The sequence below is a fragment of the Netta rufina genome (genome assembly GCF_964035555.1).
Source record: "Netta rufina genome assembly, chromosome: 2".
In the NCBI taxonomy this organism is placed as follows: domain Eukaryota; kingdom Metazoa; phylum Chordata; class Aves; order Anseriformes; family Anatidae; genus Netta; species Netta rufina.
Window position 1 is genome coordinate 110,751,766 of NC_140124.1, and position 24,543 is coordinate 110,776,308.

Here is a 24,543-nt window from a genome sequence, read left to right on the forward strand (position 1 = left end):
ACTGTGAGGGTGACAGAGCACCAGAACAGGTTGCCCAGAGTCCACAGGTTGTGGACTCTTCTTCTCTGGAGATACTCAAAACCCACCTGTATGCCATCCACACAGGTGGCAGGCAGGAGGAGCCTGGTTCTTCAAGTTGAACTGTGATAGTTTTTCAGGCTTATTGATAGTGCAGCAGTTCAGCTTTTTCTGGGTCAGGTGGGAGTTCAGCTTCTGTGGCTGATGCAGGAGGATCCTCTTTTGATAGCTGCTTTAGGAAGGAGAAGAAATATGTGTCTGCAGCCAAGTGAACAAAGTAAGTTAGAGGGAATCCAGTAACTGATCAGGGATGCTAATAACATATTCTAAGTGTCCCCTTAATTCTTATCAATCCAGCTTTGATGAACATGGATAATATGCATTTTTATCTGAGGTTTCTTTTTTTTTTTTTTTTTTAGTATTACATCAAAGTATTTAAAGAACAATGTTGTTTGTTTTTAATTTGTTGCTATTTTGAAATGTGTTTTCCTTTTGCTTTCTGCTTTTTCTGTTTCATTTAGTGGTCTCACAAAGATTGCTGTGTCCTTTTATTTCTATAATACAAAGTTTAATCTGATTAATGATTGGGTTAAAGATACCTAGGAGAAAGTTAAGGTGCCCATAGCAGTGAGGTAAGAGGATTAAGGTGTCTTCTCCGTGGTTAGCAGGTAATTAACATGTGCAATCCTGTGGTGATAAGAGGTCCTAATGTAAGAGAAGGCTTTTCAAATGAGATGATGTATATAGCATTTGTTCTAGTTGAATTCAAAATTTATCGCCATTTGTAATCCTTTGAAGAGTTGCACAACTCCTTGCCTATGATTTTATCTACTGATATAACTAGAACAAGGCATGTAATCTAGTAACACCTCAGAGCATTAAAATTACTTCTGCTTTCTAGTTTTCCTTGTTTGCTCTGGACTTTTTTCTTTGTTGTCACAGAAATTACAGCATATGACACATGCATGCATTACTGTGTATGCTTTGTAAATGGACTATGTAGCAGGCATCAAGTTCTCAGGGAAATAAGCAGTGGTAAACAAAATCTTCCATCTAGTTTCAGTTCTTCAAAATGTGAGGTTTTACTCTTCACTAGGAAATCTAGTGATTCAGCTAGAGTTCCACCTCAGTTCACAGCAGCCACTGCAGAGACATCTGATTCGTTACAGCCTGGGTTTCCCTCAGAACTGTATAAAAAAAAAAAAAAAAAAAAAAAAAAAACGCAAGTTCACTTCAGCATATTGCTCTACACAATGAAAAGTTGTGGTTTATTTTCCTCTTCTTTATGCTGTATTCTTACTCTGAGCCTTCTAATATGATCCTCCAGGAGTGCCAAAAGTTGATACCGCCTTTCCTTTGTATGTGGCTTTCTGTAGGACTTTCTAATATTTGATCTTCAAAGTCATTTTTTACGTGCTTACTTACATCTGTGATGCTAGCTTTCATTACTGTTAAAGCTCTGGTTTATTGATATTAAATGCTTGTCAGTTAAAGCATGTGGTTTGAGTCCAGGCATTTACCAACATAGAGAGTATCTTTCAACATTTCTTTTTCTCAATTTTCTTAGATAAACAGCAAGCTGAAATTAATCACAAGGGAGGAAACATATTGAAATCTGAACTGATAGTATCTTTAACAAAAGGAACGGTTCCATTTATGTTTTTTCTCTCTTGTATCTTGTATTCATTTTTGATGGCTGAAGACAGTATTTTGAATAACAACATAAAGCTTTTTGCAGTGGATTTTGGTCATCAAATTTAAAATCATTGTATGATTTACTTTCGTAGAAATGAAAAGGCAAATCGAGGTAAGATACATATGCAGCTTGCCTGTTTAGGTGAGTGTCACAACTGGAAATAGATTATTCCTGAATCTTAGTTTAGCATTCATTTCTTACTCAAATTAGTCATGCTACATTTCCTTGAAGAAAACGTTTACCTCATACTGAGAAGGATAAGGTACCTTTTTGGGTAGCAGCTATTTGTAAAAAGATTGAGAAAATAAAAAATTAGGTATTTATGCAACAGCAGTCTGGTGTCTGCCACTTTTGTCTGGTTTTGGTTTCTGTTGCTGACCATTTATTGCCCTGCTCTACTAACTTGTCATTTAAGTAGTTGAGTTAAATAACAGAAGTTTCTTCAGTAAAAACTAATATACTGGAGGAGACTAGACACTATTTAAATGCATGGAGAAAAGCATGTAGATTTTGGAAAAGAGGCATGCACAGGATCATTAGCTGGAGGAGGTTGTTGGCTTTCTGAAACTGAGCATCATTCTGAAAGATGTCCTTCAACTGAATTCACTTAAAGTATATTTTCCATGGCAGTAAATATAGAAAAGCATTTACAGTTCTGAAATTTAGTGTAACATCTGTAAGATATCTTTGAAATTGCTTAAGATTTGTTTTCAAACACTGTGCATGAACATACACTACACAGTAGAGTTTGCAGAATTTGAACTCTTTCTTTATAATTCTCATAGTACTGAACAAGAGGTAATAGTGATGAGATTTAAACATGTTATCTAATCCCAATTAATTGGAAAATTGATGAGAGGTAAACTTCAGCCTTTTAAATATCAAAAGCACTGTGATCAGAGTTTTTTGGAAATAACTCCATAAAGATGAAGAAGCTTGCATAATATTTGTGCTGGGTTACAAGTTGCTGTTACTCAGGGGTGATTGTGGAGAGGTATTCTAATCCTTAGCCTTTCAGTTGAAGACTGAGTTGTTCGGAGTTACAGAATCAAGTTTAGTGCTATCCGGTGTCTCTAGGCAAAAAGACAAAAATTGATGTTGGTGGTAACATGGGAAAATAAATCCACACCAACTGCAATGTCCTGACTTCTGAAAAGTAAGAATTTTTGCTTTTAATAAGAATGTACACTATTATATTAGTAGTCTTTTACACTTGCACTTACTGATCTCTGAAGCAGGACAATTCTCTTTGCATGTTTTTGATACTTGCGTTAGAAGACAACAGTTTTGTCATTATAAAGTTTTTTGTAAATCTTTTTAATTTAATAATTAATTAATAGTATCTGAATTAAACTAAATTTTAACAGTATTAACAAGAATAAATTAGAAATATCTTAACAAAATTATTAATGCAAAACAAATTCAGCAGATTGTTGGAAAACAAAGGGTGTCTATTTCTGACTGGTAGCTTCATTTTTTCATCCAAAGTTGTTCCAGACTTTTCAAAGACAATTGTATGTGATTTCTGTAGGATTTTTATATAGCTGGACATTTAATATTTGTTTGAGCAATTTTGAAAATAATTAAAACAAAGTACCACTTGCAATTTCTGCAATTTTTAGTTAAACTGCAGTCTTAGTTATTTTGGATTGTTACAGGTAAAGCTGACTTCATTGTTGTTTTTCCTGGAAATTATTGATCAATTTAAAATATTTGTCAACACTTCTGCCAATCTCTAAACACTTTTTTGTGTTCTTTAAATTCTAGGCCTCCAATAGTCAAGCATCGCCACAATCTGCTACTACACCAAGGATGGAAAGTACAACAGGAACCACAATTGCTACCTCTTCAAAAACTCCTCCATCACTCAGTCTTCAGGGTCCCCTGTGTCCTCCTGTGTGTCCCCCAGCTCCATTAGAGGAATTGTCACCAGACAGCATTGATGCTCACACATTTGATTTTGAAACTATTGCCCATCCGAACCTGGAGCAAGCTCTTAAACAAGGATCATTAGACTTGGATTCATTAGCAGAAAGTCCGGAATCTGACTTTATGTCAGCGGTAAATGAATTTGTAATAGAAGAAAATCCAGTATCTCCTAATGTAATAAGTGATCCACAAAGTCCTGAAATGATGGTGGAATCTCTTTATTCTTCAGTTATCAATGCAATAGACAGTAGACGCATGCAAGACACAAATTCTTGTGTAAAGGACGTTTCAGTAGAAAATGCATCGCTCAGTGTTCGCATGGAGAAGTGTAGGGTTATTGCTCAAGATTCAAAGGTACATTTAAGAGGCATAAAAGAAGATCTTTGCCACTTTAGAACACTTGTACAAAGAGAACAGTGTGACTTTTCTAATTCTTTAAAATGCACTTCATTAGAAATATTAAATACTATTGAGAAGGTAAAACTTTCACTTGAAAAAACACTAAAAGATAAACATCAAAAAGAACTGCAATCTTTGAAAAGTGAATATGAAACTAAAATTAATAAATTACTGGAGGATGGTGAAGAAAGCCAAAAAAAGATTACAAAGTTAAAAGGTGACTTGTTAGGCCTAGAGGAAGTACTTCAGAATAAAAATGATGAATTCGCAATGGTGAAAAATGAAAAAGAAGCTGTAGTTTGCCTTCAGAATGAAAAAGATCAGAAATTACATGAATTAGAATGCCAAATGGAGACACAAAATTGTGAAATTAAGAAACTGAGACAGTCACGTGAGACTGTTCTGGAAGACTTGAAAAAACTTCATGTTGAAAGTGATGAAAGACTACAGCTCCTGAGGGCAGAACTCCAGAGTTTAGAACAAAGCCATTTGAAAGAACTGGAAAACAACCTACAAGCTAGACATTTACAGGAATTTGAGAAAGTGCTAGCTGAGCACAAGGACTGTTTAGATAAATTAAAAAAAGAGAACCAGCATAGACTTGAACAAATGCAGGAATCTCATGCAGCAGTTGTACAAGAGAAACAACAACAGGTAGAAGAGTTAAAACTCAAAGTTTCAGATCTATCTGATATAAGGTGCAAATTAGAAGTTGAACTTGCCCTGAAAGAAGCAGAAACGGATGAAATGAAGCTTCTCTTGGAAGAAAGCAGGAACCAGCAACAAGAGACCTTAAAATCTCAGATTGATAAGGAAACTGAAAGCTTAAAAAAAGAGATTGATAAATTAAACAGTAAGATACAAAACAGCAGTGATGAATATCAAGTGGGCTTATCAGAACTGAGAACTCTAATGACAATTGAGAAAGATCAGTGCATTTCTGAGCTGGTAGACAGATATGAAGAAGAATCAAATTTGCTTAGAACTGAACTAAACAAAGTAACAGTTCTGCATCAAAAAACTTGTGAAGCAGAAAAAAGACTTTCAGAGCAAATAACAGAACTGCAAAGTAAGTTAGAGTTGGAAGTGAATGCCTTAGAAAAGGAAAAAACGGAAAAAATGGCACTCTGTGAGCAGCGGGAAAAATATGAAGCTATTATCCATACGCTTAAGGAAGAGAAAGAACTGTTAGTATCTAACCAAGAGCAAGACAGGCAGTTGCTCATTCAGAAACTCAATTCTGAAAAAGAGGACGCAGTGCAAACTGCTTGTAAAGAGTTTGAATTACAGAGAGAAGCTGCTGAAAAAGGGCTTTTGGAAAAAATAGAACAACTTGAGATGCAAGTAAATCGGAGGTACTGTAAGAATTAAGTTGCTGTGTTGTCTTAGTATTCTAAAGTAGTTAATCTGGTTTGTTCATGATGCAGTATGCAGTAGGTAAAATTTCTACATGTTTGTAGCAGTGTTTGTCTGATTTGTTTTTTATTCAGGTTTCAAGTTATTTCTGTTTTATAAGTAATGATGTTCCTGTGTCTGCATTTAGTATAAAAGACCGTAATATACTTTATACAGTAATGATTTTCAGACAGCAATGAAGATTTTTATTTCAGTCTTGTAATGCTCTGTTGAAGGAGCACTTCCACAGTTGCTTGAACTTCATGATTCAATGGTCTCATCAGCCTCTCCTCTCCTGTCCTTTGCTCTTGCACTAGCACTGTATAAGGTTGAAGTGGATGGCTTTTAGGCTAGTAACTTTCTCATGTTGGTTAATTGTACGCTCGTGGTGGTGCTAATGCTGCCATGAAAAAATGTGTGACAATACATGGTCAACTGAAAACTGGACCGTAGCTGCCTTGTTTCTAGGGTCTGCCATTTGAGCTTTATAATGAAATGTTATTGGGCAACGTCATTTTAAAGGCCATCCTAGCATAATTGTTTTTCCTTGTTCATTTTTGCAGTATTTTTCCAATTGGGGAAAAAAAATTCTTGCCATAAAAACCTAGAGTTACTTCTCCTGACTTCCTATTTCTAATCTACCGCCTAGTTCATAGTGCCCGTCAGAGTAGACATTTGTATATTATATAATGGAAATACTAGACTTTTTCTATGCAACTATGGCTTAGATACAATATTCTAATTTGAAATGCTAGAATTTGTTTTTAATCTCCCTGTAGAGTTTTGGAGCTCCGAAGATAATTCTTATTTATATCATCGTACCTAGAGCAAAAAGCTTCAGCTGGGTATTATACATCAAGTATGTGAGATGTGAAGAGTGATAAAATGGGCACATAAAAGAACAGTGCAGAACTCAAACACAAACTTATTAAGTTGGCATTCACCTTTTAAATATCAATGTAATGTTTTTTAAAAATAAAAATGGGGAGAGTTTATACAGAGAATCCAGTACACAGCTTACTTCCGTGGTGTAAAGAAATGTAAACATCCACATCACTTGAAATATCCACTTCATCCCCAGTACCTAAGGATTTTGATATGCTAATGTATCTGTCGTTGCGTTATCACTGTCTGCTTTTTGTGTGTCTGTGTGCAAAAAAAAAAAAGGTCAAAATGAAGGTGTGCTTCCTGCGTTAAGATTCAGTGATTGGGATACAATTAAATTAAAACTCCTGTCTTTAAATATTCTCTAAATTTAAGGAAATGTGCTGGAATTAGAAGGGAAAAATGAATAAATCAAGCACTGTGTTCTTTTCCTTTTGTTTGTATTAATGCATGTAGACACGATATGATGCATATGACTCAACAGGAAAAAGATACAGCTATGTCATCAGACTTTTTTTAAAAAAAAAAAAAAAAGAAAGACCAACATTTAAATTTGAACTGAACACAGCTGTGTGCATTGCTATACAAACTGGATAAAATGGAGAGCAATATATTTCAAAGAAATATTATCTGCTTCAGTCTGAAGACATGCTAGTAGTTTGTTATGAGTTCTATCAAGTAATTTAATTTTCAAAGTGTGATGTTAAAATACGGCCACTCTATGCCTTTAATCTGCTGTTAGGCTTTTTCTCTAGGAATAAAGACACAACGTGTTTCATCTCCAGAGGGCACATATGTTATGTGAATATGTCTTACTATTTCAAAGTCACTGCCTAGCTGTTTGGTTTTGAAGTTCCTAAGACCCAAGCTGTGTCAGTAACTTGAGTTGACTTGTTATCCTGTCTCAGTTGTTCTTTAGTCATTAATTTGTAACAGTGGAAAACAATCTTTATTTGGCACGTGCTTGTCAAATTAAGTGCCTTTTTCTGCAAGATCAATCTTATGCTAGCATTCCAGAAGTCAGAGAGGGACTTCTGTTGTTGAATTTGATCTGAGCGTTGCACTGGTACCAGGAGCTTCATTTTTTGAACTTTCATGAAATCTAACAAAAATATTTAGAAGCTAGAAAGGAATGTTTGTGGCCCATGCATTACTAACATGTGAAAACTGATGTATTTTGTTTATAAAGTGTTCTTTATAAAAGTATAAAGAGTTCAAGTCGTCATGATTAGGAGAGAGAATAGATGCGCAAAGCATTTGTAATTGTTTAATTTTTCTTTTGTATGTAGTATGTGCCCAATTTGATTAACAGAGATTAATTGAACAATGCAATTTTTGTAATTACTGTCATTAAGCAATTTGTTTTGCTAAAAGATTTATAACTTTGAAAAAATGTTAAAAGCGTAGTAGGGCTTCTGACTGGTTTTAAAACTCAATTACGAATTTGGTATCTTCCAGCCTTGGGATTTTCCAGCTCGGTGGTGAAGCTTTTCCATAAAGCATGCATGTTGTATCTCACAGATAGTTTTAATTTATTTAAAAATGAGTTGAAATTTAATCCAGCACAAAGAAAGCTTTCTCTGTGGCATAAAAAAAGACTTGCCTGGGTGCTTCACAACTTGCTTTGTTTTCCTGCTCATTTTCCTTCTGACTTAAGGAATCGCAAAAGGTTGTTTTGCCACTGTGTGCACTCAGTTCTTTCAGGGCCTTTGTATTTACAACTTCTAACAGGCTTTCAGAGCACTTAGCTACTACACCATAGTTTGTACCTTCAGTGTATGCCCATGTGGTAGAGGAGTGGCAGTGTTCCTAAATATGTCCTTTGTCATCTTAAAGTAGAGTAGTACAGTGTTTATTTGCAAGAGGAGTCCTTGAAGAAAGGTGCCTTTGGTATCTGGAAGAAAAATAAAAAAGGTTAAGTAGGTGTTGTAACTAATGCCATAGGTATTAAGCATCCTTAGAGTAACGACATACTTGAGTGTCATCTTCCAAAGAGCTGAGAGTTCACTCAGTCCATCTGCGAGGCAGATGACAGCTCCTTTGGTTTGGTGCAGCTATCAGTCTTAGGTTTAGGCTGGTGCCTTAGCTTGGCACTCAGGCAACCTGGAGTAATGTGACTAGTGTGTTTTTGTTTGTATTGTAAGATGTAGGCATACCTCATTACACTTCCCAGCCAAACTTTTACTTAGTTCCCAGCCAAACTTTTACTTAGCTCTCTTAATTAGGGAGAATTGGTGGCAGATACAGGTGAGTTTGTGCCGGATGATGTGGTGAAGAATTCTTGAAGCATTTTCAGATTAAGAGTTGTGCTTGTGGGAGTTGGTACGTTAGCACACTGTTTTGATTTCAGCACAGCCTATCTAATGTCAGGAGACTGTCCCTTCAGGCTGCTGAGACTGGAGAGAGGGGGGAAAAAACAAAAACAAAAAACATTGACACGTGTATGTAGGTAGGTTTGAGGAAATTTTTATTTAAAAAATAACTCCAGTGTGGAGAAACAATTGAAATGTAATACAAGTTTTAACAAAAATTGTTGAACAAAAGGGGTTTGTCTGTACTGTACACGGTGGTGGTATAGCCAAACCACAGAAACTGTGGTTAACGCTTTGGGTTCAGTGATGGAAAATATTTGAGCTGTATAACATTGTCTGTTTCAAGAGCCATGTTAGGTTGTTATTAACCTTCCTGCCTGAGTGACATCTAATGCTTTCTTTTCTTTATGATCATCACTGCATTACTGCTGTTCTTCAGATTCTGCAAGCCAGTGTTGTCTTTTACATCTGCATTCCATTGAATTATTGCTGAGTTGTGTATTTTTATAAGGGTACTGTAGGCGTTGCATTTTGACATACTAAAAATCTCAGTGGAATCGATCTGTCGTTGTTTCTTGTTTCACCACTTTCCATACCTTGTGTCCAAAAAGTAAAAACAGAAGTCCCTCTCTCAAGAAAATTTCAAAAGTATAGTCACTGTAGCGTACTAGAAAACAATGCTTAAGTGTGCTGAGACATACATGATTGAAAATAGAATTAAATATTAATAATGACTTAATTGGAATACAGTATTCGTTAAATATTTCAGAGAAAACTGTCTCAAAACTGACGTGATTTCTGTATGTTTGCTTCTTTCATATATTCTGGGACTCTGTATATGACATAAATTTAAAGCCTAAACATTTTCTTTTAAGTCCTCCCACTGAATCATCTGCTGAATCAACTTTGGTTGCTGAACTTCAAGAAAAGCTTCAGGAAGAAAAAATGAAATTCTTGGAGCAACTTGAAGAACAAGAGAGGAGAAAGAATGAAGAAATGCAGAACATCAGAACATCGCTAACTGCAGAGCAGCAGGTAAAGTTGATTCTTTATTACTTTTCCTCCCATGAGCATGTGTTCTTTTGCTGTTCTGAAGATAATGACTTCTTTTTTGCTGTGTAACACACTCAGAATTTGTGCTATGTTCTGTGGAGTCGTATAATGTGTTAATGAAATTCAACACTCCACGATTTATTTATTAATTGCTTAACGATCTGTGAATGTGCAATCCAGTTTCAGTTTCTGTTCTTTCATCACTTGCTTGTGTTGTTATGCTAGTGCTGTAAATTTTATCTGTTGATATACTGAACTCCAGAAAGATGTCACTTAAGTACGGTTTCAGTTAAGTGTTACTCTGTGCAATACATAATTAAAGCTTTGAAATACTAATTGATTTGGAATGCTACTTAATGGCTTTTATACATCGTTAGCCTGGGCAGATGGCCTTTGAGGTTCAAAGCAAATGTGATCTTTTACGTCTTTCTAAACTTATATTAAACAACTCTGTATTCCTCACCTCGATACAAACTCCCATTACACTGATTTAATTATTACAGTATCTTTACTGGTGTATTTTTCTTTTTAAAATGTCATGAATCTCCAATTTTGTAGATGCGCTCAGTTCTGAAATTAAATCTCTCTTAGTAACAGCTATTATCTACAGTTTAGCATTTAAACACTAAGAAAGGTTTTTCTGTTTTAAGCACCTCTACTTTAGTTATAATAGGATCAAATAAGGTCAGAGAGACAGTGTAGTAATCAACCAGCTTAGTGAATGAACTTTGAATCACTTCGTACAGAGAGCAGAAAATCAGACAGTTATAAAGAAATGAGTATTTTTAAAATTTCTGGACTGCAGACATTAATACTGAAGTACATAGTTAATCTAATAGGGATATCTTACAGATTGATAATTTTAAGATCTCTTTTTGTGTTGGAATCTGCCTTAGTATACCATTTTCCTTGTTATCTAATAATCTTCATTCATGCAGCAAAGCATGGTAGAGAAAGCGTTAACATCAAATTTCAATGAAATACAGAACCTAATTAAAAATAAACATATACGCCAGTGCTGAAAACTTACGTCTGCCTCCAACGATTGCTGAATTTTCTGGGTATTTAACCTCATACTTGATGTCATTTTCACCTTAGCAAAGTTACTTAAGTTTTTGCTTATGCTTGTGATGTGTTATGTTATGTGAGTTTTGTTAGACAGACTCAACAGGAAAAAGATACAACTATAAAAGTTGTATGACCAGACAATTAACTTCTGATTTAAGACAGAGATGAATAGGCATAGAAAAAAATATAAAATACAGAAATAAAGAACCTAAAGCTAGTCAAGGTCATGACTGGCTCCTATAATTCACCAAAGAAGTGAAACTGTGATTTAAAATACCCTCTTAATAGATAGTTGGTAGTTTTTTTTTTATCTCCCTTTACCACAGCCTTAAAAGTAGGAGGTATGAGGGTGTAATGGTTAGAGGGATTCATATCATAGAATCAGTAAGGTTGGAAAAGATCTCTAAGACCAACCTCTGGTCCAACCATCCCCCTACCACCATTATCACCCACCAAACCATGTCCCTGAGCACCACGTCCAGCCTTTTCTTGAACACCGCAACGGACAGCAACTCTAACACCTCCCTGGGCAACCCATTCCAATACCTAAAATTTCCTCAGTGTGGCATGAAAACAAACAGCTTAGTTCTTGCTTGGGCTTTTATTTCTCTCTTCTCTTGCTCTAACTAGTCTCTTACGTTTCCTATTTCAGTAATACTTCTTTTTGTTTTCAGACCAACTTTAACACTGTTTTGGCAAGAGAAAAAATGAAGAAAGAAAATATAATTAATGACCTTAGTGACAAATTAAAAATGCTAACACAACAGCAAGAAAAAGATAAGGGTAAGCATACTGTGAAAGTATTTCTTTTCTAATAGGACAATTCCATTTGCGTCAGGTTGGTTTTGCTCCTTTGCTCTGCTATTATTAAAGGAATTTTTATTTATTTGCGTCATAGATTTGATTGAAACGCTTTCTGAAGATCGAGCTCGTTTACTTGAAGAAAAGAAAAAGCTTGAAGAACAAGTTAATAAGCTGAGGAGTAGTAATCTTTCTCCATCAACCTACTTAGCAGCAGCTTCAGAAGCTTGTGGAGCATGTGCAGCTGATATTCCTGCTGACACAGATAGATTAGCTTCTGACATTGCAGCTGAAGGGAGAATGGACTCCACAATGGAAACCAGTATGATGGCTGTGCAGTAAGTATGGGGGCATGGTAGTAGAATTACACAAAGCATGCTCACGTTCTTTGTGTGTGTGCTGTTGGGTGTTCTAAAGTACAAATGAGCACGTTTAACACTCCCTCCACCTTTGATATTCTTACTAAGAATGTTCTTTTAAATGTACATATACAATTGTGGCATCACAGTCATCAGAAATGGATGGTTTTGATGGCTTTGAAGTAGACAGCCTTAAGGGCTTTGCAATTATAAGGTGAAAAATTACATCTAAGTGTATGAAATATAAATCAAGTGGAAGAAGAGCAATTGTAATAGCGACCTAGGATGAGCTAGTAGAGTTTACATTTTGTTGGCATATCTTTTGAACAGTGGCTGACTTCAGATCAAACACAGAAAACTTTCTGGTTGGTTGAGCGTGTGACTGTTGTAGATTGCATAACGATGTTTGTGTATGAGTGGGAAGTGGAGATACTTGCCCGTGGTAGAAATTAGACTGAATCTTGGGCTGAATCTTGTGAAATATGCAGAAATGGCCCCTTTCTTCTTAAATGACCGCAAACTTATCATTTATCAGTGACTGAAAATTCACTGGATTATAGAAGGGGGTAAGGGTTTTTTTTAATTTTTCAAAGGTTTTGCCAGTCAATGCTGATTCTTAAATTGCCTTTCTGTTCTGTAGTTTTGTTTCTTCTCCCTCAGCTTCCCAGCTACTTTCCTGATTCTTTGCTTTCCTGATTCTTTCTTTCCTAAATATATACCTTGCCTATGTACTAGGAATGCTAGTACCAAAGTATTCTGTAAGCTCCTTATGCTAGCAGAATGACGGCATTCATCTGTGCATGAATGAGAAGGGGGGGAAAAAGCACTTTTGAGTGTGTGGGGAAAAAAATTGCTTTTAATGTACCAATTTCTTTCTCTTGTAGTGAAAATGTCCATATGTCTGAAGAAAAACAGAGGATCATGTTGTTAGAAAGAGTGAGTAGATTATCTGTGAGATTAAGCATTACAGCTAATTACTATAAATGTCTGTTAGTACTCTGGTGCAATATAGCATTAGCAAAGCTTATAAATACTATTTTGAGGAATGTTTTCTATTTGAATGATTTTTGGATTGGTATAACCGAAGTCATTCAAAATAAGTATTAATACAGTGTATTTATACTGAGCCTAGCTTAATGCGCATTTATACTTTGCTCTGTTTATATAGATTTTGGGGATAAATGAGTTGGGTGTAGTATTTCTTCTTTGCAGTAACAGTTCATTGGCCTAGGGAATTTTTTTACCATGGAAAAAAAAAGTTTGCATGTTTAAATCAAGGCATCCAAAACAGTTGGACAGGAGTCAAGATTGATTTTATGCTCTTCCTTTGGAAGCAGGTTACTTCTACTCTTAGACTGTTACTACTTAGGTGATCTTAGTTCTACCTGGGATGCATTATAATCTTGACAGTATTACTTCAGTAAAAATTGAGATAACGCCTGTTTTGAATGTTCATATTCCAATTTTCTGACTTTACTGTAATGCTCCTACGTTAAGTACTTATTTAACGTGCAGGTTAGGATTGTGAGTTTAAAGCTAGAGTCACTCCTCTGCCTCTCACAAATAATATACGTTAATTTAATTTTTACTTCTGTTACTCCTTTTATTTTGAGTGTAGCTTTCAGCATAATTGAATTGTGGAACCTGTTTGATGAAATAAGTTTTTTACTTATTGGTAAACAGTTAAATCAATCCTCAGTGGTTGAACTGAAATCTTTCATGTTCTGGTCATTTTTAACAATTCAGTCATATTTAATTCCTCTCTAGTTGCCTTTTTTTTCCTCTTCAAAGTTGAAACCTGAGTTTCTTTAGGATCACTTACACTGCATTCTGTGATCAGCAGGAGAACTTGAATGTTGAACCACATAATGCAAGTGACTGGATGTTTCTGATTAAGACTACTTGCACATTTTATTCTGTATTCTGCTTGCAAAGCAGAATACATGTCATATTGTCATGGTTAGTAGCTAGCAGCCACAAAATAGTAACATATTTTTTTCTGTTTTATTGATGGCATATTTTCAAGTTGAGGAGAAGAATGAGTGTGGAGATAAGCATAGTTTAGCAGTAGTAATTGCTGGCCTTTGAACTTTGTGCAAGTCTTCATTCAAAATATCTTTTGATACTGTTTTAAAACTGAAGCAAGTAAAGATTTCTATTGTGCAACTACTCTGGAACTCGTAGTGTCAACACTATTTAAGATGTATATACTGTACAAGTTGTATTAGTTAATCAGATAAGATTTTCTTTCAGACTTTGCAGTTGAAAGAAGAGGAAAATAAGAGATTAAATCAAAGATTGGTAAGTATTTGTGCAATGCACATCTTTTAGGTACCTTTAAAAAAAAAATTACAAATTTTAAATTTGTTAAAATTTCTTTAAATCTGAAAATGTGGTTTATTAACTACAAAAGTGTTTTAAATGGTAATGCAAGGGGCAAATCACTGATCTGATAACCTTTGAGTTACCTCAATTTAGCAGTTTTCCCATAGGATGGATGAATATGATTGGAGCTCTTCATCCCAAAGAGCACAGACTCTCCAGGCTTGGTGTGGGGGGAATAAATTTCAGTGTCAGCAAGGCTCGGTTCTTCAGCAACAGTAGATTGAAAGCCAGTTTACAAGTTTATATATATGCCTGCACATTAAGCATATTTAGCAATAACCTAGATATTGTTTTTGGAAAACTGTTTTTTGATGTTAGCATTTTTAGAGGTTTTCTTGTTTGCTTTTAATTTTCAAAATAGGGATGCAGCACATCAGAATACAACAGTGCTGTTGGCTCTGTCACACTTCTGTTACAAAGTGCTTTTAAGTTATAAGCCAAAAGTCTACTTATCCTAATAAAGCGTTCAGAATACTCAGAGACCCTTCCACCTGCATTTGTATTTTTATCAAGTGTGGAACTTTAATTTTGCATAGCTACTGAAAATACTGTCATCATTTTTAACTTATATGCTGAAATATCAGTCAATGCCTAAGGAAGGATAGAGAATATGCTGACAGAGTTCCTTTAATTCATGAGCTATGAATCCTTCTTGACTGATTTAGCTGGAGCGTAGCATTGCTAGTAGGTCTTAACCTGAATTCAAAATAATGTTTATACAGGAAATTGTTAGTTCTGTTGGCAGTTGAGTGGTTGGACTGGCGATGGAGATCTCCATTTCTTTAAATGGATAGATATCTAGGAATTTTATAAGAACTGGTATCTGTGTGGTTGCATGAAGTTACATGTCATAGAAGAAGTCTTTAAATTTCTTCAGTTACATAACACCAGTCAGTTTTCTGCCTGGGATAGGACTGAAATTTGGTTTAGAAGTTACTTCTGTTCTCCTGTTACATACTCAGGTATTAAATGACTGTTTTTTTCAAAAGCTTTCCATTCCCCATTAAAATCTGTCCTTAAAAATCTTGCTATTGCAGATCATAAAAGATTGCAACACCTTTTAAAGCATATTTCCTTATACCTGTTTATTCAGAATGCTTATAAAGTGCACAAAAGGCATTTCTTTATAACAAACACATTGGACGGTCTGCCAAACTTCCCTGTAGTATCCTGAATTAAATTCTGTATCTTTTGCCATCTAAGAGTAAAATTAAGTTGAAGGAAGTTTGGTGTTGTACAAGATAAATACAAAATCATTTCCGTTAGTGTATTTAATAACAAGCAGTGCAGGAGAAATTAGCAGTTTATTGGTATCTAAATCTATTCAAAGTTAATTTCTAAATGGGCATAAGAACATACCTTCTCAATACCTTACATGTAGGTCAGCTGTTTCAAAAATAAAATATTTAGTCATCTCTTCCTCCTCCTTTTTCTCACCCCCTTCCCAATACTCTTCTAAAACTAAAATACACATCAGTGTTAACATATCAATATTTATTTATACCCAGCTACCTCAGATAAGGAACCCAGAAGGTGTACTGCATAATAAAAGAATCTTTTTCAGGTCACTGGATTTTGCAGTAAAGTTTGTGGGTTACCTCTTTAAGCAATACAAGTTAAAAAGGATCTTTTAATGACAGGAATGTTGTTAGAGGATATTCATTACTTTATAAGAGCTGTTGAAAAAACTTGTATTTATTTTATTTCTATTTGTTTATTTTAATTTATGTGTTTGGTTTACATGGCAAGGTTTTGTTAGTGGGGCAGCTTCAGGGGTGGCCACTCTGAGAAGGATCCAGCAGCTGCCCCATGTTAGATAAGGGCCAGTTTCAGCCTGCTCCAAAGGGACCTGCAGCTGGCCAGACCCAAGCCAATAAGCGATGTTTTTGCCTCTGAGAGCAGAATTAGGAAAGGAGGAAAAAAAGAGTGGGTGGATGTGGCCTGGAGGAGGCTGTTGCCCATGGAGAGCCCCCTCAGGAGCAGGCCCTGGGCTGGAGCACTTCTCATTGCTATTAACAAGGGAGAGGTCAGCTATAATTAGTGGTGTGGTTTTTTTTTTTTTGTCAGCTGCTACAGAGCAAGCTGACAGAAAGATAATCTTTTCTTGAGTGAATGAGAGGGATCTGGGGGTCGTGGTAGACAGCAAGTTGAATATGAGCAAGCAGTGTGCCCTGGCAGCCAGGAGGGCCAACCGTGTCCTGGGGTGCATCAAGCACGGCATCGCTAGTAGGTCAAGGGAGGTGATTGTCCCGCTCTACTCTGCGCTGGAGCGGCCTCACCTCAAGTACTGTGTGCAGTTCTGGGCACCACAGTATAAAAAGGACATGAAACTGTTGGAGAGTGTCCAGAGGAGGGCTGCGAAGATGGTGAAAGGCCTGGAGGGGAAGACGTACGAAGAACGGCTGAGGTCACTGGGCCTGTTCAGCCTGGAGAAGAGGAGGCTGAGGGGAGACCTCATCACAGTCTACAACTTCCTCGTAAGGGGGTGTCGAGAGGCAGGAGACCTTTTCTCCATTAACACCAGTGACAGGACCCGCGGGAACGGGGTTAAGCTGAGGCAGGGGAAATTTAGGCTTGACATCAGGAGGGGGTTCTTCACAGAGAGGGTGGTTGCACACTGGAACAGGCTCCCCAGGGAAGTGGTCACTGCACCGAGCCTGTCTGAATTTAAGAAGAGATTGGACTGTGCACTTAGTCACATGGTCTGAACTTTTGGGTAGACCTGTGCGGTGTCAAGAGTTGGACTTGATGATCCTTAAGGGTCCCTTCCAACTCAGGATATTCTATGATCTACGAGAGCAGGCAGGTTTGAAAACAGCAGCGAACGATTTATTTCAACCATATTGTTATCTGCCATTTACATTTCATCATAGCTTGCCAATTCTTTATATCTATTTTGTTTTTTATAGATGTCCCAGAGCATGTCTTCAGTATCCTCAAGACATTCTGAAAAAATAGCAATTAGAGAGTAAGTACATGTTTATTTTCCTATAGTCAGATGGACGTGCCTTCAGTAATAAATGTTGTTAAAGAATGTCACAGTTCTTCTGTCTTTTCTCTGTAATGAAAAGGTGTGTAGATCATCTTTATAGCTCACACATCAGTTATTGAACCATGCCAGTTCAGAATAAATCAAATTTTATAAACTTCTTTTTTTTTCCTTTTTAAAAAAGGCCTTTCTGAATTCATTATTGAAGTTTTGATTTCTTGATTTCCCTGATTTCTTGATTTCTTAGTTTTCCTTTATAAGGCTAATATTCCATGGGATTTCTAGAATGCGTCCATTATTTTCTTTTAGATTTACTTTTTCTTTAGCTGTTATCTTTCTGAAATAATGCTAAGAAAAAGTCAAAGGAATGCTATTCACCCTGAATCTGTATAGTGCTGTATAGTGTATTTCAGTAGAAATTCTACTTTCTTAAAATTTTGACCTATCTTGAGAGAATGAAATTAACTCAAATTTTTTTTTTTATGTATTCTGGAACTCTTAACATGTAAAATTGTTGCATGTGTGTGTCAATTATTGCAAAATATGAAAGCTACAGACAGTTGTTTTCAAATAATATTTCAATTTGAGGAACATCAAAAATGCTTGTTTTGGGGGGAAAAACAAAACATTCTGTTAATGTTTTCTGAATTACACCAAATAGCATGTTTATTGTAACAAGGGCAGTATGTACAGAATCAACCCTTCATTTGAGCATCTGAATATTATGGCAGCTCTCATGGTATTATCTGGGGAGAAAAATATTATGAAAGAAGATTTTACTCATCCAAGAGAAATGTCTTTGAGTCATAGTCTGTAATCATATCAGTACGGGGGAAAAGCTGTGTTATTTTATCTGAAAGTGTGCATTAAAGCATATGAGAGAGATTTCTCTCCAGACTTGTTTATACCTGAGTATCTTTCTGCCCCCCACCCTTTTACAAAGAAGTATTTCCCACTCTCTTTGCCACTTCATCCCCCACATTCAGTATAATAGTAACATTTATTCTTAGTGTTCTCGTGGTTTAATGCTTAACTTGTAGCTGTTTCAGAATTCATTTCTTTCATGGGTAATTAAATTACTTCCAACACATTTGAACCGTGAAACAAATTGGAGACAGAAGTTCTCTAACTTCTTCGGCCAAGTTTCAGCAACAGAACTTTATGGCTTGTGTTAACCTGCTGTCAGGAAGAAGCAGACTTCTGAAACTTTTTATGTGAAGTAACCACAGTATTTCTTCGTTTCTAACCTTTTGATCAGAGTCAGATGAACATTTCATCTCTTTGTCCCGTGTGCTTAAAATCTTAGGATATCTACATAAATGCTTTGCCGTATTTTTTGAGATCATATTAGCAACAGTTTAAAACATCAAAAAGCTGTTTGTAAATACCATGGTACAGTGATAAGTATCATAAGTATGGGTGAATAAAAAACAGTTAAAAAAAAAAAAGACCGTAGTAGACTATTTTAAGTATTCCTGTTTAATGAGCTGATGGATGTAGAAAAACATTCAAAAATATTTTTTAAAGGTATTTTTGTTGACTCCAGAAAATATAAAATGCGTATGAATTAACATAAGTAGAAAATTCTGTGTTGCTATGCGGCTTAAGTCTCATCCTGCCTGTGCAGTATATGGAAAAATAGTTATTGTAACTTATGTAGTCTTAAACTGTTGTGCTTCTGTCGCTAAATTCCTTAATATCTCTAGTTTTCAGGTTGGCGATTTGGTTCTAATAATCTTGGATGAAAGGCATGACAACTACGTATTATTTACTGTTAGTCCAACCTTGTATTTCTTGCACTCAGAATCTCTTGCTGCATTGGATCTCAAACCAGGTGAGTGTGGTAAGTGTCAAATTATTTTCAATATTTGTCTTCCTACAAATAATGCTTAAATTTCTAACAGTTAGTAAGTGATATAAATATTTATGTGGTAAATGCAACAAGTGTGTAATGTAAATAGCTATTAACTTTCTCTGCAGCTTTTGCTATTTGATACTAAATGTTTTTCAACACAGAACACTTTAAATCAAAATTTTATGCAGGTGTTGATATCTCTGAAAAATAGAAAAGAATATCTGCATCTTCAAGCTGTAATAAATGCCAATTTTATATACAGTGTATATTAACATAGAATCATAGAACAGCCTAAGTTAGAGGGGACCTCAAAAGAGCATCCCATCCAACCTTTTGTAGTAAAAGGGAGCCTGGATGAGATTGTCTAGCACTCTGTCCAGTTGCATCTTGAAAACCTGTAGCGATGGGGAATTCTAGCATATCTCTGGGGACTCCAGTGATTGATTCTTCTCACTGTAAAACATTTTTCTTAGACAACCTGGGTTTTTCTGGGAGACAAACCTCTCCCAGTGCATCTTGGACCCAATTGCCTCTTGCATTCTCCATGTAGCTGTTAGTGAAGAGATCCTCTGTCCTCTTTGCAGCTGTCCGTTAAGTACCGGAATACTGTGATGAAGTTTGCCCAAGCCTTGTGTTCTCCAAGGTCGAAAGACCTGCCTTTCCTCATAGGGCAGCTTTGCCAATCTTTTGATCATTTAGGGAAAACGTTCTATCAGGTCACTTGCTATTCAGTATCAGCAATAATAACGTATAATTGTGTAGGTCTCAGGCCTATTATTATGTGGAATTTGTTCTCAGTGTCTTTTTTTATTTGATGAGGATAGCAAATGCAAAACTCATTGTAACATTTCTGTCAAAACTGTGCATACTCAGTTCTTATTTTTAATTCCTGGCTTTATGATGCTCTTTAAAGATTCTTTGGATAAAATGTGTTCTCTCTCTAGCTCATCTTCTGTGAAGTGACTTGAATTTAGGTTCATGTATTTATGGCCCTAAATATGGGTCTATAATAATAAAATGTAAGCTATAGTATAGGGGAATTTGCAAGCAATTTTTTTGCTGATAAAGTTTTCCCACTGTATTTATATGGTGAAACTACTCTCTGAAGAATAATGAGTCCTGCTAGTTTCTGTACATTTTGTTTATGTTCAGGTTGGTGACACATTTGCTTTATTCCCCTGTTTAATCTTCAGGTTATACATTGGTGATTTTTGGCAGCTACGTAAACTTAAAAAATTGAAGTATTAATCTTTCAGATATCAGGAAAAATAACAATGTTTAGTGCATTACAATGAACTGTGCTAAATTAAATAGATTAATGTAAATGTCTTTAATCTATCATACCTAATGTATGTTTTACAAACCTCCCCATCTCACCATGCTCCAGATCTTTGTTCCAGAAATATTTAAGAGTATGCATCAAAAGGAACTTTACTAATTCTGACTTACAAGTGAAAATATATACCTGCTGTTGCTTGTCAGAAGCTGTTAATTTATACTCAAGCAGCAGACCTCATTATGGGTTTCAGTTACAATAAAAGACCACCAAGTTCTAACTGAATTCAGAAACTGCTGAAGAATCTGTGCTGTATGTTTTCTCATATATGTCTGGGCAGAATCCCTATCTTACAGACATAATACAGTACAACAGTGCCATTAGTGTTGCATACGTAACTGTGATATACGACTGATTTTTTTCTTACTGTTGGTTTACGTACATAAGGTAACCACTGTTTCATTATCCTGAGTATGCAATTCACTGAACACTGTTTTTGAATGGACTTACTTTGTGCTGTCCTTACCACTTGCTAACCAGAGGTAGTGTTACGTTTGAGAAAACTGCACATAAAACATCCATGAAGACTTACCTTTGGTACACACTTATTTCTAGCTCAGTATTTCAAGAAATAGCGTCTTGATTCTATTTCTGCATCAGAAAAGTAGGGAAAATGAAATAAAGGTTACTTTAGTATTATTTGTGACAGATCGGAATTGGTGTGGACCTAGGTACTACAAATTCTTTCAAAGTCTGCCAAAACCAACATAAATCTGACCTTTTGAACCAACATGTATAAATTTTTAATACATCTGTATAGATCTCTACAATATTAAGTGTCAGGGACTTAGACTGTCATAGTGTGTGCCTCCATTAAGAAAACTTAGAATGTTAGGATGATGCTGAAGTTGGCTGAAGACTGCAGGGTTCGTTTTGTCACACATCGTCTCAATATGGAAGTTTTAATTTGCAAATTTCAGGAATGAATGGCATCTTTCTCATTTTTGTGAATTTAATGAAGTCCACCAGCCAAGCAAATTCAAAAAAAATCTAGTATTTAAATCATAACATATTGTTGTACAGCATTCAGATCAGATATGAATACTTTCTACTGATACGTAGGAGCTTTGAGCAGAATGGAATCTGCTTTATTATTAATAGCCAAACTAATTTTGAAGAGCTAGATTAAAACTTCAAACACTGGTTCTTGAGTGACTTACGTTCTAGTCGCTGGATCCAGTTTTTCGTAGATGTGTTTAGAAGAGCACTGATTATGCAGAGCACATTCCTTCAGTCTGTTTTTGATGTTTTATTCATGCCATAATCATTGACAAAATAGATGTAATTTCTTGGAATAATAGACAAATACATGTCCTTACTCTTACTGGAATTTATAAATGCTGAAAGTTTTATATGGAAGACTTTCAATCCTTTGAAATACTTCAAGAAATTATCATCCTAAATCTGACTAAATGGTCAAACAAGGTTGACTAGAATAATTCCGAGTTGTTAAATTAATTTCAATTTTGATTTGCTTTTTCTCTTTGCTAATTTTTATTTTTCAAATAAAGTTTGAACTGAAACATTGTTTTTATTTGAAAATGCCAGTAACCCCATTTTGACATCATTTCTTTATTTTTTGTGGCTTTAACTTTAAAATGGTTTTTGAACAATTCATGTTTTCAAGGAAAATGTTGACAGATATTTCACTGTAGTTAATATAATGTCCTGTTGCCTGTAGTTGACTATCCAAAATAGTAAACACATTGTCTCTTTAGCTTCAGGTGCATCTAGGAGACCTTGGGTGCTAGGAAAAGTTATGGAAAAGGAATATTGCCAGGCAAAAAAGGTAAGAGTATTGGAATAGAAACATCTGATTACATTAATAAGGAAGAAAAACAGATTAAATGTTACAATTACATAAAGTATACTCTTCACATAATATGTGAGAGTACTTCAGTATAGAGATTGTCCAGGGTCAGTGAACAGTAAGAAAAGGGGAGCTAGAAAAAAGAGTAAGTGAGCAAGTGGCTTGGATAGGTTTGCCTCTGGAAAACCTGCTTGTGTGATAAAACTTTTTGTTGGGATCCTAGTGACTATTTCCATCAACCCTGTGTAATAATATTTCAATGACCTGTAGGCTACAATTCCTAAACTTTGGTTCAGTTCCTAGTAAGATTTTGGTACCTCGAAACCATCAGAATTTAACAGCGATCAGGGAAAATAATGAAGTATCTTTGGAGACCCAGATAAGGCAATAATTTAGTATGAAGAGGAACCTTGCCAGGGTCTGGCATACTTAGAGGGATGGGAGTCAGACTTTATTTAAAACAAAACAAAACAGGTATAAAACAACAGGTATAATCCTCTGATTACATCTGTAATATGCTTTTTTTTTTTTTTTTTTTGTAGGCACAAAACAGATTTAAAGTTCCTTTGGGTACAAAATTCTACAGAGTGAAAGCAGTACCATGGAACAAGAAAGTATAACACAACAGAATTTCAGTTCATTTTGTCTCCATTCTTTTTTGACTTGTCCTTCAGTGCTTGTTCATCGCTCCGAATACCAGGCCATGTTTTTATACTGAGGTCATGTGACAAGATACTTCACTGATGTACTGCTTTTACTTTTTAACAGGTCGCATTTTAGAAACAAGAATTTCATCAGAATCTCTGACCCTGTTCCAATTTTTTTACCCAGATAACTTTAGGAGTGTGGACCAAATGAGTTCATTTTCTCAAAGGGCAACCACATGCAACATGGTTTGTTAGCCATGTTAATTGCCTGTTAAATATACATTAGCTTGTATTTAGGTGTTAAATGTTAGTTACCATTATTACCAGCATATGTCCTTTTGTGAAATCATTATCAAAGTACTTGCACTCTTTAACAGATTCTTTATATGTGTAAAATTCAACTATTTAAAGAGGAGTGTTCATTGCATGCAGATAATCATATAATTTTTCTTCAACATGAGTTTGCCTCAGTAGATGAATAAAAATAACTACTGCAACTTGTTTCATTACATGAAAATGCTCTTTAATGTTTAAAAAAAGTAATTTGATGGACTGATTTTGGAAATCAGTCACAGTTAGATCTGCAATCTTCAAAAGCACTTTCGATGGATTGATCACACAGATTCTGAAGGGAAGACTCACGTGCTGTTTATTCAAAGTGAAGTACTTGTTCTTCCCAACAAACCAGAAATCTTGTATTAATCTATTTAGAAAAATCATATTGATGAAATTGTATTTCATGGTTGAGTTTCAGGAAAAAACTCATTGTACATTAACCCATACAAGAGTCATTTAAGTAACAAATTATTGTAATTGTAAAAGACATGTAGAATTTTAAAACAATAAAGATTTGAAACTGTATGTGTTTGAAGCATTTGTGTGCCTTTTAAATATTAACTTCCTATAATGTTTATTTTGTATTAATCTGTTACAGCTCTGATCTGATTGGTCAAGCAAAGTTTCATTACAACTACATTTTCACCAGAAGGAGTTAGTGTTCAACAACATTCAGTAATTGCCTTGTAATAATAGTTAGGCAGTATGGTAGCTAGATAAATAGTAATTTTGTTAACAAATCAGACTGATACATGACATTTTTAAAAACAATTATACTGGCTACAGTTTAAAAATATAGTCTACTTTATTTTTTTTAATAATGCTATAAGAAAATGCACCACAAATGAGTAACCAGTTGAAAGTGAAATTCTGGATACAGAAGCTTATGTCTAGGACTTAACTGATACAGTTACATGTATGTAATGACGATTTATCTTTGGAAGGTATAGAGTGGAGGAAGAGAGAAGATAAAGAAATGATCACATGAAAATGTCAATGCTTCTCCCCATATGTTGCAAATATTATTCCTCCAGACTAAATAATTCACTTCAATACCCTGAAAATCCAGTGTTTTACTTTAAAGCAAACAAACAAAAACTTAAGGTCAGATTATTTTTTTTAAATTGTGAAATGTGTAGACTTGGAATTGTATCTCACCTTCAATTAAAATAAAACTAAGACAGTTGATCATTGGAAAATAGGATGGCATTTCATCAAGCCTCTTTCTTACACGATTCTTAAATTTGCTAGTTGGTGGATGGACTCTTTA

General features: G+C 35.2%; 1 protein-coding gene across 3 annotated transcripts in view; it reads left to right on the plus strand.

The window, feature by feature from the left end:
* RB1CC1 (RB1 inducible coiled-coil 1) overlaps nt 1-23,790 on the plus strand; it is a 74,005-nt gene extending 50,215 nt beyond the window's left edge. For 2 of the 3 annotated variants that reach the window (XM_084282215.1, XM_084282217.1), the window contains 10 exons: nt 3,482-5,397; nt 9,510-9,669; nt 11,430-11,538; nt 11,654-11,894; nt 12,800-12,851; nt 14,169-14,216; nt 17,210-17,268; nt 18,996-19,132; nt 22,199-22,269; nt 22,833-23,790. In XM_084282215.1, coding sequence (XP_084138341.1) covers nt 3,482-5,397; nt 9,510-9,669; nt 11,430-11,538; nt 11,654-11,894; nt 12,800-12,851; nt 14,169-14,216; nt 17,210-17,268; nt 18,996-19,132; nt 22,199-22,269; nt 22,833-22,910 — 2,871 coding nt within the window. In that variant the 3' untranslated portion in view covers nt 22,911-23,790. The remainder of the gene's footprint in view (nt 1-3,481; nt 5,398-9,509; nt 9,670-11,429; nt 11,539-11,653; nt 11,895-12,799; nt 12,852-14,168; nt 14,217-17,209; nt 17,269-18,995; nt 19,133-22,198; nt 22,270-22,832) is intronic. The other variant, XM_084282216.1, reaches the window with a different exon arrangement.
* Nucleotides 23,791-24,543: the final 753 nt, after the last annotated feature.